This window comes from Xiphophorus couchianus, chromosome 5, assembly GCF_001444195.1.
Source record: "Xiphophorus couchianus chromosome 5, X_couchianus-1.0, whole genome shotgun sequence".
Classification (NCBI taxonomy): Eukaryota; Metazoa; Chordata; class Actinopteri; order Cyprinodontiformes; family Poeciliidae; genus Xiphophorus; species Xiphophorus couchianus.
Window position 1 is genome coordinate 38,962,893 of NC_040232.1, and position 16,840 is coordinate 38,979,732.

Sequence of the window (16,840 nt, forward strand, 5' to 3'; positions counted from 1 at the left end):
TCTGAGGACGAGAGATGAAAAAACTTTGCTTTTGACATTGAAACCTGAAGACCAAAAGGACATGGAAGATTCCTCTAATGATGAGAAAGTTACCGTGAAAATCAAAACTACGGATTTGACAGTAAAGGCATCAGAAAACTTTGTTGCTTTTGAAAGTGTCAATGTTCCTCATGACCAAATGGACCTGGATGTGTTTGCTTGCTCACAGTTTGAGTGAGTTACATTTACAACCACACTTATCTCTTTGCCAACACAGATATTACAAAAAAATGTCTTTACCAGTCTTCCCAAAAACATAATGGACCTGGATGTGACTCCAAGCTGAAACAGCGAGGAAATTGTGACAAATTTTGAAGAAATCTCTGAGGATTCATCATCAGAAGAATCCTCTTCAGCAGAAGAAAAGAAATTCAAAATGACACAGACGATTTTGACAGTGTGGATGCTAATTTTGAGCCAACCATGTACTTTTGAAAATTTTCCAATTCAATCTTCAACTGTTGGACGAATGCCACAACATTATGAACTTGAGTATTACCTGAAGGTTTGTGGCTCAGAATCTGGATTTTTTATAGAGACGTCATTGTTTGCAAAGTTTTTCTTTACAACAATCCACCTTTCAGGAAGATATTTTCCCCCAGATGAAGTCTTTGCAGTTCAGAATGAAATAATTGAAACACTGAAGGTAATGGATGTAGTACATCGGGACAAGCCAGTATTCTTTTTGTTTTATATGTTGCACTATCTGACCCACTATGTCATTAACACAGACTGTGAGCTGTACAGAGGTGACTATTGTGAACAATGTTCTGATATTGAAGTGATTGTCAGAAGTGACATTCACCTGTCATTATCCTACCAAAGGAACAACAAGAGGACAATACAACTACTATTGTAAACTGTTAAATTTGTGGAAAATGTTGTGAAACTTGCAACGCTAACATAAAGACAAAATGCTTTTTCAAAGACACTGATGTGTTGACCCCGATACTGCCATGGTAAGTCAGTGCAGATGATTTAAGATATCCTGATTCCTGACCCAGTCTTTGAAATTCCTGTGAAAACTTAAACTCAGTCGTATCATCTGTCCTCAGTCATTTGCTGGTGACAAGCAGCGACTTCTAACACTAACAGCCTTCAAACATACCTGATGTGTGGACAGAATCATCACACAAACTATTTCTCAGTGCTACGCTAAATGCATGCCGGTTAACGGCATAATCAAATTCTAAGAATTGTTGTGATGACGTGGTGAAGGCCGGGCCTGGGTTCAAACCTGGGTTCAGCGTTTGTGCATTAGCACTTAGATCTCAGTCCTACCCTGTTCCCTGGGGCAGTGAGAGTTGTGGTTCCTTTTGGAAGCAGGGCTGGTTAGAAGTCAGCCGTTGGTTGTATCACTGACCACAGGGGGGATACATAGAAGAGTCGTCCTTCAGATTTTACAGACAGGAAACATCTGGTTCAGCTGCACCACGAGTCCAGCTCAGACATGATACTTAGTTGAGATATTTTTTTATTGATTTAGTTAAAGGGTAAAGTTGAGGTAACTAAAAAAATCCGCATCAAATTCTACTTTTAGAAATTCTAGTATCCACCATTATGAAGAAAAAAAAGAATTTATACAAATCTAACAGGATTTAAATTTCATATCCTGATCAAAAATAAAAGAGGGTTTTACTTTATTATCAGTGGCCAACTTAATGCCATCCAGATCAAGTGATGGACTAAATAGTTTATTCTACATATGCTTTGGTTCAAAGGCAATAACTTCTGTTAATGGTGGAACATTTTCAGTTGAATGAAGCCGACACTCCATCCATGTGAAAAATAACAGAAGATAGAAGAATGAGCTCTTAGTGCTCTGTCTGTGCTGCTTTGGTTTCTGAGATATTAAAAATGAGTCGAGGTCATCCAGAGGTCACCATTCCCTCATCTTGCTCCAAAACAAACAAAAGTAGTCTTACTTTTTAGTGCTTCATTTGTTCACATCTGGATTTTTAGCAACAAATCTCACCTTCTGAACTCAGTTTAAAGTCTTGTCTCCAATCAGTCCATTCTCTGATGATTGAAACATCAACAGTCACGTGTGAGCAAAACATTTTTAAAATTCTTGCTTCCAGCACAGTCTGGGATTTCTCCCCTTCACTTCGTCTATCTCCATTCAATTTTTGACCGGGCCAATCAGTGAACAGAAGGAGTTGTGAACGATGATGTTGATTTTCTGTGATGTTTTAGAATTGTGGTCTGCCTGTTTTAGCAATGACAGTGGAGGAAGTAAATGAAGCTGCTCAGTCTATGTTGGTCACGCTTTCAAATATTGAATTAATATTCATCTGTTCAGCTCGGCTTTTCTCTCTTTGCAGTGGATGATGGGATTTTAAAGCTCAGGCCATTTCCATTAATCGTCATAGTGTTGAACTGACACATTATTATGTCGTGGACAAATGTTTACTGTTGAGTAAAATTTAAACAGAGGCCACGCCTCCAGAAATGATGTTGAGAAATTATATTTATATCGATATTGTTTCTCAATAGCCAAGAGCCCAGACCCTCTGAACAAAGCAAAGCATAGAACATGGGGCTGGTTTTTACCAGGCTAGTAGTTTACAAACATGGATTAAAAAATCTAGGGGAATATATTTATAACACCCATATTTTATAAATATGAATTTATAATAGTTAATGTTGTGTTCTTGATTTTAGAAGAAAAGAAACGTGGAACAAAAGAACATGTACTTTAATAATGAACAAACATTTTGAACAAATGTCTTGCTTACATCCTGACTTACACAATCACAAAACCTCCAGTGATTAATGTTCAAGATCTCCAGTGTTTAACGTTTATTATTCATGAACATCACAGTTAAGATAAAATGACGTTTGATCAAAACATGCATAACAACTGAGGTGAAGAATCAACATTGGAAGAATCCCAAAGAATCAACCCTGGCTGCAGAATGTCATACGGATCAATCACTGTCCATTTCTGTCCTTTGCAGACTAAAAATCCAGGCGTTATAGACTAACTGTGAATTGCCTCAGGCAGAGTCCAGGACATGGCTGCATAATGATGTCACTCAAGCATTGACTGCAGACAGAAGGTGTCTCAGAGCTGGAGAAGAAATGCAGAGAGGAAATAATTGGGAAAAAGGATGAATCTTTGTTATATTAATGAGCCAGATGGATTATGTTTACCACTGAAATCCAAAAGTTCCTGGCATGACTTCACCACCTCCCAAGTTGTTTAGAGAGGCAAAGATCTTGTGGAGTGAAGACTCAAGCAATGCTTGATGTACAAGGAAACAACTTTATTGCTAATAAACATCTAGACAATAAGATTTACACCATTTATCCATATAATTTAGCTAACAGTGGGTTAAATTTTTTGAGATTTATATCATGTTAAAATGTTTCCCCACAAAAAAAGCAGACCTGTGATTCCTTGATCCTTGAATCTCCATTTGCTTGCTCATACAAACTGTTGCTTATTTCCATAAAGCTCCTCCTTAGAGCTATAGTCTTCAAGCTAAACATTTTGTTCACAGAGCACCCACCCCCACCCTTCCCCAATACAGCTCCTTTACACTAGCCGCAGCAGCAATTAGCAAACACCTAGTCTAGTCTTGTGTTCCTCGTTTGCTGGTGGCAGCACTTTGGAAGTTCAGCAAAGTACAAGCGGTCTTGTAAAAGCGAATGCCCACACACCAACACGCGGGATGACAAGAGACGGAGACATTATGACTGTGAAGCAGGTTGAGAGCTGAGTTTGTTCGAGGTTTATTGACAGAAACCAAAAGATGTTTTGTTCTCTGCAAACCTGCATTTGTAATTTTTTTTTATACTTGACTAGTTCTATGGAAATGTAAGGAATACATTTTAAGCTGGATGTGAAGTCAAAGCATTGCTTATGTAAACATGAAAGTTATTAAGATTGAGTTTGCTTGGCAGTTAAAGAAAAATCATTATTTCAGGCATGCTGTCTGAGAATTTTTATCACATTTTGTTCATTCATTATTACAATTTGACTAAATCTACTATTTTCAGTGAATTTTGAAAAAACATTTTCCTTTCAGTCTTTATTGTACTGCTGAATTTCAGTACATTAACATTAACATTTCTGTAATTCAGTTAAAAGATTCAACCTCATATATATTTATTGAACACACTGATACTTCATTGATTATTTTTTGTTGATTTTACAGCCAATAAAATTCAGCTCATAAAATTCATGTATTCAGTTTCTCAGAAAGGTGGATTTGTACATGACAAAAATATTACTAGATTACCCAGTTATTGGGTTTCTTTAGAGCGACAACTTTTGAAACTAATTTTTTACATCATGTCGATGAGAACCTCTATGTTCTCATCAGTGATGTCATAAATGTTCAGAGAGATACAAGAATTCTCAGTTTGCTTCTCAACTTGGTTGGAGGTAGATCGATCCCAGAGAGACGACTTCAAACTGACTTTACAAACCATTTTAACTGAACACCAAGTCAAGAGGATTTTTGCCTGTGATGGGACCTTGGATTTCTTGTTACGAAGGGAGTTGAAAAGTTGTTAGGATATATCACAAGAGGCAACAATGTCCTTGTAGAGAGCTCTGAGGACGAGAGATGAAAATACTTTGCTTTTGACATTGAACCCTGAAGACCAAAAGGACATGGAAGATTCCTCTAAGGATGAGAAAGTTACCATCAAAACATGGAGAAAGAAGGAGACCATCTCTGGTTCATCAAGTCTGATCATGATGAGTTTCATTTTATCTGTGCTGCAAACTAAGAGCTGTGACTCAGTTTGTGTCTCAGTTTATGAGTTATGGTAACCTTCATCAGGTGAAAACTTCACATCTTGTCTAGTATTGCTTTGCTCACAGAAAAGCTTTTTTTGACAATTTGACATACTTTCTTTTTCTTGTGTATTGTAGAAGTTTGCTGTAATTTCTGACACATTTGTGATTAGTATAAATTTGACTCACAGCTTTAAATGTTTAACTAATTGGAGTGTTTTATATGTTTTTTTAATAATGCAAATTACATTTTTTGTTTCTTCTATAGTATATATCATCTTGGAATGATCCCAAATGACAGCTTCAAGTCTGCCATTTAGTAGCAGTCACACATGATCCCATGTGGAAGGCACTCAATCAATATTAACAGGACAAATAGATGTGAATTTTAAAATGACAAGACTTACCCTCTTTTTCTCTACAGGCTCCTTGCCCTCATCCTCACTCGACGACTCTGACAGTGTGAGGAGACGAGGCTCCTCCGCTTCGCTACAACCTTGGGCGTCCGGGTCTGTGGCCTGTAGGAACTTCTTGCGGAGCTCCGCAAGTTGTTCAGTGCTTTGGTGCAAGGCGTAAAATTTTTCTGCTGTGGCAGTGTCATGGCACATGCATTTGCTCACTTTGCTCCTTGTTTCCGGCAACAACACATCTCTAGCCTTGAAAAATAATGGAAGTTGTTCAATATTTTGTTTTTATTTTAAGTTTTCACAATGAAAAAGTGATATAATTACTTACATAAGTAGCTATTCAAAGATTATCTTAAGTGGCAAGAACACAGGTAAGTAATTGAATATATTGAAGAATTTTACATACCTCCTCCAGAGACTTTATTTTGGCCTTTGCTGTTTTGGCCCACCGCTTCTTGATTCTGATTTGCCGCCAAAGCGCCTTGTTGTCGGCGGCGAGCTTGGTGCAGGTGGAGCAAAAAGGGTTGGAGGACTCTGCCGCATCTAAAACATCGTGGATGAGCTCATCCTCGTCCTGGTCGAGATCTAGGCTTGACATCATGGGCGGGGTGGGGTTGGAGGCCCTGAGGGCCCTTAAGCCGTCCATGGTGACCTTTCTCTTTATATCCTTGACAAACTCCTGGACTTGGGCCTTGTCCAGCTCTGGGTGGCCCTGCTCCTTTAGGTGCCTGTCAACCCGGGACTTGGAAAAGCCACATCCAGGGACAGGGCAGGGAAGGTGGCGGTAATTAACACGCCCTGAGGCATGGTTTAATAAGAGCCTTTTTTCAGCTTTATTGACCACCCTGTGTCTGCTGGCCAAGTGTTTGCCTAGATATGCAAACTCAAATTCGCATATTGGGCAACATGCTGTGGACTTGGGTGGAATCATTTCTCCTGACAAGGAGAAATAAGACAGTTTTAATTATTTTAATATAAAAAATTGGTGTGAAATTACAGAGCTAAAGTCACATAAGTAGGAGAAGTCAAGCATGATACTAAATGGCAGTCACTCACTGCCATTTTGAAGCAGGCAGGCACATGTGCTCTTAAATATCTTCATAAATAAACGCATTTTAACGCTATTAAGACATTAAAAACAACTTACCGTCCAGTGTTAGCTGTTAGTATCATGTTAGCTGTAGAACAGCTAACATGATGCTAAATGGCAGCCACTCATTGCCATTTTGAAGCAGGTAGGCACATGTGCTCTTAAATTAACACATTTTAACGCTATTAAGCCATTTAAAACAACTTACCATCGAGTTTAAGCTGTAGAACAGCCAACATGACACTAAATGGCAGCCACTCACTGCCATTTTGAAGCAGGCAGGCACATGTGCTCTTAAATATCTTCATAAATAAACGCATTTTAACGCTATTAAGCCATTATAAACAACTTACCGTCGAGTGTTCCTGTGGAACTGCTAAATTTACTAAGATTTTCTTTCTTTCTTTGCTCTCTCAATGTGCTGCTTGCTCCTCTGCAATCTCTCTCACAATAAGTTTAGCACCTAACTATTTAGGTGGTCATCTGCTTGATGGCCCATCAAGCAGATGAGTAATCATGTCATGTGACCCGCAGTGGCAGAGCTCCTGCTTCTGTATTTATTTTCATGGCTGTTCTACAGCAGTTAACAAGCTGTAGCTGTGAGGACATGTGACCGCTGTGGCAAAGCAGTTACTTATTTTTCTTAGAATAAACACATTTGAACAATTTTCAGTCATTAAAAACAACTTACCATTCACTCCTACCAAAGCCTGTGTGCGCTGCCAGTCGTGTCTCTCACAATGATGAAGCAGTAAAGAACTTTCCAGCTTTCAGGAAGCCTGTCTGCTCATATACATAATAATAATGATGTGGCCTATGATGTTACATGTCCTTGTGGCACAATGGTTAGGACACTTGGCTCCCACCTGGGAGAACCTTGTTCGAATCCACCCTGGGCCACCAATGTTTTTCCTGTTTGCAAGTGCACTGCCATTTCGGATCATTTTAGAATGATCCGAAATGGCTGTAAAATGTGGGGTATAGAACAGATAATCACGGAACTTGTCACATATCGCCCACTTTAACACCAAGAATTCAAGTTTGTCACTGTGTAGGTGATAAATCTGTTCCGCTGGCATCAGTGTGCGTGACCCATATCCAATCACCCTCATTTTTCCATCCTGGACTTGATAGAGAACCGCACTGAGACCTTTTTGGGATGCATCTGTGTGAAGCGTGAAAGAGCGGTTGAAATCGGGGTATGCCAGTACTGGGGGCTTGGTCAGTCGGTCAATGCTCAAGGACCTGTTGATGTTCTTTGGTCCACTCTATTGGGGTTCAGGAGGACGATTGGTGGTCTTTTGTTTTTCCCTGCAGCTGTTTAAGCTGAGAGGTGTCGGCCTTTGACTGAAGCCGACACATGTGCTCTTAAATATCTTCATAAATAAACACATTTTAACGCTATTAAGACATTCAAAACCACCTGTTGAAGCAGGTCATACAGCGGCTTGGCTATACATAAAAAATCCTGCACATATGTTCTGTAATAGCTCAGGAACCCAAGCATTTGTCTGATGTCCCCAACTGACTGTGGTGTCTTGTCTTTCAGTGCTTGAACTGCTTCAAGATCTTTGGGGTCCATCCTTACTCCATCTGCCGACACCAACCGACCTCCTGACCTGACCCAAACCTGAACTCCTTGCGAAAGAGCTCGCATTTCTCTGGCTTCAGCTTTACACCATGGCGCTGCAAGGCTTGGAGGACTCTGCGTAACACCTGCACTTGCTCTTCAAATGATCTGGAGAAGCACAACACATTATCAAGGTAAGAGACGCAGCACTCATCTCTCAGCTCATCAAGCATCCCCTCAATGCTCCTTTGAAAAGCTGCCAGTGCGTTCGACAACCCAAACGGTATTCGGACTCACTCGTACAGGCCCAATGGAGTTGTGAATGCGGTCAGGTACCTTGATCCTTCGGCAATAAATCCTTGATGGTACACTTTCTCTTGGTCCAGAATCGAGAACCAAGCATATCCTCCCAGGGAGTCAGTGAGGTCTTGGATTCTAGGGAGGGGGTGGCGATCGGGTACGGTTTTGTTGCTGAGCAGTCGGTAGTCAACACAAAGTCGTAAGGACCCATCTTTCTTCCTGACACATATGACAGGGGCTGCGTATGGTGACTGAGACTTCACAATCCACCCTTTAACCAGAAGTTCCTGGATGTTTTCCTTCACTTCTTTGTAGAGTGGATTTGGAATGGATGCATAGGCTCTTTGGACTGGGATATCATCCTTAGTCCTGATTTCCATCTGCAGAGAAGGGATGCATCCAATGTCATCACCGTCACGAGAAGGCTCTACACTCCTCACAGAGCACTACCTTTGCCACCTGTTGTTGTTCGTGGCTTAGGTGACTGATCTCGACAGGAGGGAGCCAGGAGTCGGTTGGAGAGCTGCTGGAGGACATAACACCATTGACCTTAACTGCAGCCATTTCTTTTTGGTCGGACCCTGAAGTGTTGGTCTCCAGAACTTTTATGACATGCTGGATGGTTCCCAGGATAGTTCTTTTGGGTAGAGTGACCTCATGTTTTGAGTGATTGGAGATGGGCACTTTAACATATGGTCGCCTGGCCTCATTGACTTTTAAGAGGCCCTCCCCCACGCCCAATTGTCCTATAGCAGTGCTCCCCTCTGCAGGCCCTATTACAAAAGGGTCAGAGATTTTAAAGTTTGGGGGTACCCTGCACCACACATGAGTTGTTCTGCCAGGGGGAATAATAGTGTGGTCTCTACCCACTCTTATTGTGACTGGATCATCATATGTCCTGGGTGACACCTGGATGAAAACTCACAATGGCCTCTACCTGCACCTCCTCTATTCCAAATGCATTCCGGAGGAGACTGACCACTGTGGTAACCGCCTCACCTGAGGACTCCTTCCTTTTGATGATCTCCTCCAGTACATTGGCTCCGAGAAAGGGCTGGGGCAGGGGCAGGGGAAAGGAGCCTGTATGGTTAGGTTGGGGTCATCGTTTCCTACTAAGTTGACAGTAAGCTCCACCCATCCACTGTATGGGACTGCATGGCCTGTAACTGCATAGATACTGAGTTTCTCCTCTAATAAATCAGAAAGGGGTCTCACTGTACAATTTGAAATGTGAGTGGCAGCCCATTCTTGGTCGATTATACCCACTTGCAACCCTGAATCAAATAGGGTTGTAATTGGGTAGCAGGCTTTTGTTTCCAACCAGGGGTGCTGAGGGGTGTGTGAGGCCCCTGATGTTGTCTTTGACTGAGGCGTCTTGCTATTTTACTTTGAAGTTTGATCTACTGTTCGGGACTGGAATTGCTCGCCGGTCTCTGGGTGTCCCTCAACAGAGACCGAGTCCCATTTCCCTGCGGCATGACTCGCTTCAAACACCCAATCGCTCTGTGCCCTGCTTCTCCACATGTAAAGCAGTGGTTACACTCCTGTGAGTTCTGCTCAGTACACCTAGGGCAATGAGCCATCCTGCCCCTCATCTGAGCTGTGGGTTGCCTCAAAAGAGGTTGTGGCGGCCTGCTTGAGGATGGTTGGTAGAGAGGGTGTGGTTGCATATGGGCTGACCTAGTTAAAGGTTGAAACACTTGTGGGTTAGCTGCATGCAGATCCATCAATGAAGCCACCATCTGAGTCAGGGCCTCAACTTAAGCACTGAACTGCCCTATTGTCTGGAGATTCTTACTGTCTGCTACTGTGTCTTGTGACTTGTTGTGGTCACCTCCTGTTTCAACTTTGGTACTGTGTGCTTGTGTTGTCTTTTGTCTAGGGAGTTGGCCCAGTCTATGCTGGTGCACATTCTCATCACTCATGATTTTCATGACTTGGCTGAGGATGTCATATAACTCTGACTCACCTTGGAGGGGAGAAATTGGGATTGTGGGGTCACAATAGATTCATACTGTTAGAGTTTCTCGCCCAGTTCTTCATACACCTGTCTCAGTCCTATACCGACCCCATTTTTGTGTTGGGTTGGGTAATGGAGTCAGGTTGAAGCTGCATGACTGTACTGTTAAAGTGAGCATGGGGTTGTGATGTGGAGTGTTTGATCATTACAGACTGAGTGTGACTAGGTGTCAGAGGTGGGGACTCGAGTCACATGACTTGGACTCGAGTCAGACTCGAGTCGTTAAAATCACGACTTGAGACTTGACTTGAAAAAATGCTCAAAGACTCGGACTTGACTTTGACTTTCATGCTATTGACTTGGGACTTGACTCGACTTGAAGCTGTTTACTTGAAAAGACTTGATATTTTTTACTCAAAGTCTTAAAATTTAAAACACATTATTTATAAAGTGGCGTCATTAATTAATTTCACTCATTCCGTATCAATATGCGCAGACCGTCACTATGGTTTTCCTCTCTCCTTATGTATGTATGTGTACGTAGCTGCAGCACAACCAATCAAATTAACAGGATTTGGACGTTTAAAAAAACGCGGCAAAGCTACAGAGCTCAGGGAACGAAATACGAAATAACCGCTCGAATATGCTTCCGCGAGTAATTTCTTTTGGCTACGTAGGTTATGAACTTTCGACTAAAAAACGAACTGCAACTTGTAAAACATGCAAGAAGAGAATATCGGATGGAGATGCCACGACGTCCAACTTTGTCCGGCATTTGAAGCTTCACAAAGATCGGTAGGTGGCACTTTTCTTTTGCTGTAAGATAGCTGACTTTAGCTAACTTCATGTTAGCATGTGTACTCCGGGTTAAATTGGTGATTATTTACCATAAATCCGGTCCTTCAAATGCCTCCACAAATAATGTGCACCGTGTTAGCTCAGGAAGCCGGTGGATAGTGAGCGGGGCTCCGGAACAGAAAGCAGATTCTGGACCTGAACACAGGGAACAGAGCCTCTCTGTCCCATCATGATGATGAGCCGGGTCTAGTATCATCTAAGGATGGTTGGTGTATTTGAAGACATCTACGTTGGGAAATTATATTGACAATATATTGTTTTGACAGGTCAGAGAAAAGAGGAAAAAACTGCTGTTATGGTTCTTTGTATTGTGCTGTGGAAATGTCAGCATTTTCGTCTTTTTTTATTGAATATCAAGTTTAACAGAACTGGGCAATAAAGTGGTCCAATTTAAAAATGTTTTTTATACTTTGTGTTCAGCTACACATGTTCTATCATTTGAGATAAATACATATTTTAAAACGAACAAATGGTCTATTATTTGAATTTTATGTATAATTGCAGCCCTGCGACAGACTGGCGACCTGTCCAGGGTGTACCCCGCCTCTCGCCCGGAACGTAGCTGGAGATGGGCACCAGCAACCCTCCCGACCCCATTAGGGACAAGGGTGAACAGAAAATGGATGGATGGATGGATGTATAATTGCAAATTATAAAAAATAAATAAATAAAAACGACTCAAAATGACTTGAAATTAAAGGTTCCTGACTTGAGACTTGACTCGACTTTTGCCTGTCTTTACTTGAGACTTGACTCGGACTTGAGGACAAAGACTTGAGACTTACTTGAGACTTGCAACACAGTGACTTGGTCACACCTCTGCTAGGTGTAATACGTGCACAAACATCATTCAAGACACCCGCTTCAGAATTATCAGTAGCATCAACGTTCTTTAGCTTATATATCAAGTCATTCAAATCCAGCAACCAACCCATAGCTTTGTCTTCCCGCCCGAGTAAGGTATCAGACTGCAAAAAGGAGATGACAAAGTTCATGCAGCTTTCTTCATCGTTTGGGTCCAGTACATCTCCATGCTGGCTGTTAGTAGCAATGTCTTTTGCCACCTGATAAACGTTGTCACTTGAGAGTTTGAAAAGTTGTTTCTTGATGTTCCATATTAACTCTTTGCGAACCACTGCCATGGTATTTGGTTCTACCACAGCTCAGTCCTCCAGTTTAGTCCTCTGATAAATTACACGTTGTCCTCAAAATCAATGAGTTGACTCCTCTGCAGATAGCGCACGTTGTCCTCTGGATCAACAACTTGGCTCAGCTGCAACTAGCGTACGTTGTCTTCTGGATCGGCGATGTGGCTCTGCTGCAGCTAGAGTACGTTGTCTTCTGGATCGGAGATGCGGCTCCTCGGCAATCAGCATACGTTGACCTCAAGATCAGCAGCGCGGTTCCAGTGGTGGATGGCGGTTCCTTCCCAGTCTGATCTTCCACCCTGGACACCCACGGGTTGACTCCTGGTCTTCAGCTGTGTACTGTCACCTTGGTCACATGGTTCTGGTATCACTGGATCTTCTTCCAACGGTTTTGATGAGGAGAGATCCCGGACGAGCCCCCACAGTTTGTTACACACCTCAGCTGTATTGAAACAGTTGTAACAAATGATGTTTTTTTCTTTTATGTCTCCACTTCTCCTTTCTTCCAAATGGAAAGCCTGTGAACAAGAACAGCTTTAGCGAATGAGAGAACGACCGCCGTCTTCTTCCCCAAACTCTGTCTGTTTGTTACAAATTCTCAAAATTATGAAATCATGAAATTATACAATGAATATTCCTTTGTGCATTCATGTCCATGTGTCCTTCTGTTGCTCCAAAACAACCATATTCCATCTACTTCAATAAACAGCATCAGCCCTCACCAGCTGTGACAGCATCCAAGGGCCAAATCAAAACAATTCGACAATCAATTTAAATCTTACAGATTTACATAAAAAGAAAACCTATTTCTCAAGTGCAGTGAAATTTTAAGGCTACTAATTTCTTTGAATTGTAATAATTCTGAAAAATGTAATCATGTTATTAGTTATATAATTTAATATGGACATATTTAGATGACTACTTTAAACTCTGAATAACTACACTAGAATCAATTACACAGTGATTGATTCTACTGCAATTGAATCAATCACACTAGATTCATACTTGAATCTAGTGTGAATAACGTATTATAAACATTATTGTAACGTCTATAATAACGTTTATTATAGACGTTATAGAGTGGTAACGTCTATAATAAATGTTTGAAACTCTGATGAGAAGTGATTTCATGTAACAGAGAGTAAACTTAACACTTCCTATTAACAGATAACGCACCACGTCAGGATACCACCGTAACCTTACTAAGGTTGGGCCGGGAAGTGGATCTGCGTTTATAGATACATGTAGCAAACTCTATAACGGCTGTTTTACTACCATTATAGCTAAAATCTCGCTAACTCTAATTATGAAAAAGATCACTTTTTTTCCCTTGAACGTCCAAGCACATCTAGCATGTACTGTAATTGTGAAATGAACACCAAACTAACTTGTAACTTTATATTTTAGCGGGGACAGTTTCCACCAGCTTCACACTACTAACCTGTGAACAAGAACAGCTTTAGCGAATGAGAGAACGACCACCTTCTTCTTCCCCAAACTCTGTTTGAGGAGCGAGGGGGCGGGGCTCCTCACTCTAGGTCTCCTGGTGAAACGCTGTCTATAAGTTGGTTCCTTTTTTTGTCTTTTTTTGATTTGACGTGGTGTTTTGGTCAATTTCACTTTTAAAAAACAAATCTAATGCATGGCAATACTAATAATTTTGTGGTGACTTATACCCTTAAACAAATTTTCTTTACTATATAAACAAATGATGATTACGATCTCGCACTTTATGGTATATCACAATTACGCATACATTTTTAATTGACAGTAATCTAACCCCATTCATAACTCCTTGTGTTTCCATAGCAACTAAAACAAACAAGAACCTGACACAGGTTGTTTCAACGCTCGCGTGGGCAATGACAGTGAGACCTGGAGGGGTGTGGTTGGGAGGATCAGCCACCCTGATCTAAACCAGAGTGGTGTTCTGTTATTGGATCTCTGTGCTCTTCATGGATTGTCCATAACAATATAAATTTGTTCATGAGTATCCTCATATGTACAATATTCCATTTTTACATGCATGTATGAGTTGGAAAACAAGACAAATACAAAACTTACATTTCTGCACATTTGTTGACTAACATTTACTAATTTAGATGTCTACGCATGCATTTTTAATTGACAATAATCTTACGCCAGTCATAACTCCTTGTGTTTTCATAGCAACTAAAACAAACAAAAACCTGACACAGGTTGTTTGACATCATCGTATCCATGAGAACCTCTGTGTGATGTCAGTGATGTCATAAATGTTCAGAGAGATACAAGAATTCTCAGTTTGCTTTTCAACTTGGTTGGAGGTAGATCGATTCCAGAGAGACGACTTCAAACTGACTTTACAAACCATTTTAACTGAACACCAAGTCAAGAGGATTATTGCCTGTGATGGGACCTTGGATTTCTTGTTACGAAGGGAGTTGAAAATTTGTTAGGATATATCACAAGAGGCAACAATGTCCTTGTAGAGAGCTCTGAGGACGAGAGATGAAAATACTTTGCTTTTGACATTGAACCCTGAAGACCAAAACATGGAAGATTCCTCTAAGGATGAGAAAGTTACCATCAAAACCACAACTATGGATTTGACAGTAAAGGCATCAGAAGACTTTGTTGCTTTTGAAAGTGTCAATGTTCCTCATGACCAAATGGACCTGGATGTGTTTGCTTGCTCACAGTTTGAGTGAGTTACCTTTACAACCACACTACTCCAACATAAAGAGAAAATGCTTTTTCAGTGACACCGATGTGTTGACCCTGATACTCCCATGGTCAGTCAGTCCAGACGATTTAAGATATCCTTCAATTCCTGACCCAATCTTTGAAATTCCTGTAAAAAGTGGACCTCAGTGGTACCATCTGTCCTCAGTCATTTGCTGCTTGTACTTACCTGACAAACAGCAGGTTAGATTACCCACCTTTTTTCCAATTGTTGAAGAGGTGCTGTTGAGTGACCCTCCTGGGGACTTCCTTATGCTGCTTTGAGATTTCAACGCTCGCGTGGGCAATGACAGTGAGACCTGGAGGGGTGTGGTTGGGAGGATCGGCCACCCTGATCTAAACCAGAGTGGTGTTCTGTTATTGGATCTCTGTGTTCTTCATGGATTGTCCATAACAATATAAATTTGTTCATGAGTATCCTCATATGTACAATATTCCATTTTTACATGCATGTATGAGTTGTAAAACAAGACAAATACAAAACTTACATTTCTGCACATTTGTTGACTAACATTTACTAATTTAGATGTCTACGCATGCATTTTTAATTGACAATAATCTTACGCCAGTCATAACTCCTTGTGTTTTCATAGCAACTAAAACAAACAAAAACCTGACACAGGTTGTTTGACATCATCGTATCCATGAGAACCTCTGTGTGATGTCAGTGATGTCATAAATGTTCAGAGAGATACAAGAATTCTCAGTTTGCTTTTCAACTTGGTTGGAGGTAGATCGATCCCAGAGAGACGACTTCAAACTGACTTTACAAACCATTTTAACTGAACACCAAGTCAAGAGGATTTTTGCCTGTGATGGGACCTTGGATTTCTTGTTACGAAGGGAGTTGAAAATTTGTTAGGATATATCACAAGAGGCAATGACATTTTTGTAGAGAGCTCTGAGGACGAGAGATCAAACTACTTTGCTTTTGACATTGAACCCTGAAGACCAAAACATGGAAGATTCCTCTAAGGATGAGAAAGTTACCATCAAAACCACAACTATGGATTTGACAGTAAAGGCATCAGAAAACTTTGTTGCTTTTGAAAGTGTCAATGTTCCTCATGACCAAATGGACCTGGATGTGCATTGCTTGCTCACAGTTTGAGTGAGTTACCTTTACAACCACACTACTCCAACATAAAGAGAAAATGCTTTTTCAGTGACACCGATGTGTTGACCCTGATACTCCCATGGTCAGTCAGTCCAGACGATTTAAGATATCCTTCAATTCCTGACCCAATCTTTGAAATTCCTGTAAAAAGTGGACCTCAGTGGTACCATCTGTCCTCAGTCACTTGCTGCTTGTACTTACCTGACAAACAGCAGGTTAGATTACCCACCTTTTTTCCAATTGTTGAAGAGGTGCTGTTGAGTGGCCCTCCTGGGGACTTCCTTATGCTGCTTTGAGATTTCAACGCTCGCGTGGGCAATGACAGTGAGACCTGGAGGGGTGTGGTTGGGAGGATCGGCCACCCTGATCTAAACCAGAGTGGTGTTCTGTTATTGGATCTCTGTGCTCTTCATGGATTGTCCATAACAATATAAATTTGTTCATGAGTATCCTCATATGTACAATATCCCATTTTTACATGCATGTATGAGTTGGAAAACAAGACAAATACAAAACTTACATTTCTGCACATTTGTTGACTAACATTTACTAATTTAGATGTCTACGCATGCATTTTTAATTGACAATAATCTTACGCCAGTCATAACTCCTTGTGTTTTCATAGCAACTAAAACAAACAAAACCCTGACACAGGTTGTTTGACATCATCGTATCCATGAGAACCTCTGTGTGATGTCAGTGATGTCATAAATGTTCAGAGAGATACAAGAATTCTCAGTTTGCTTTTCAACTTGGTTGGAGGTAGATCGATTGCAGAGAGACGACTTCAAACTGACTTTACAAACCATTTTAACTGAACACCAAGTCAAGAGGATTATTGCCTGTGATGGGACCTTGGATTTCTTGTTACGAAGGG

The 16,840-nt window shown here is 41.0% G+C and overlaps 1 protein-coding gene and 1 long non-coding RNA gene across 2 annotated transcripts in view; both read right to left on the reverse strand.

The window, feature by feature from the left end:
* The window catches only part of LOC114145040 (uncharacterized), a 16,637-nt gene extending 3,926 nt beyond the window's left edge, over positions 1 to 12,711 (reverse strand). Inside the window, exons 1-2 of the long non-coding RNA XR_003595597.1 lie at positions 12,699 to 12,711; positions 9,955 to 9,960 (exon numbers count right to left, since the gene is read on the reverse strand). This is a non-coding gene — a long non-coding RNA (uncharacterized LOC114145040). The remainder of the gene's footprint in view (positions 1 to 9,954; positions 9,961 to 12,698) is intronic.
* On the reverse strand, positions 2,812 to 7,624 carry LOC114145039 (uncharacterized). The gene is made up of 4 exons (XM_028018363.1): positions 6,640 to 7,624; positions 5,603 to 6,132; positions 5,197 to 5,445; positions 2,812 to 3,112 (listed from the first exon to the last, which is right to left on the reverse strand). Exons 2-4 carry the CDS (start codon positions 6,125 to 6,127, stop codon positions 3,107 to 3,109), a joined length of 780 nt encoding a protein of 259 aa, XP_027874164.1. The 5' UTR covers positions 6,128 to 6,132; positions 6,640 to 7,624; the 3' UTR covers positions 2,812 to 3,106.
* Positions 12,712 to 16,840: the final 4,129 nt, after the last annotated feature.

Excerpts from the sequence above, each read along its gene's own strand:
- LOC114145039 (XM_028018363.1), bottom strand. The coding sequence starts at position 6,127 with ATGATTCCACCCAAGTCCACAGCATGTTGCCCAATATGCGAATTTGAG. Across the intron at positions 5,446-5,602 it reads AAATAAAGTCTCTGGAGGAG|GCTAGAGATGTGTTGTTGCC; the intron begins GTATGTAAAATT and ends TTATTTTTCAAG.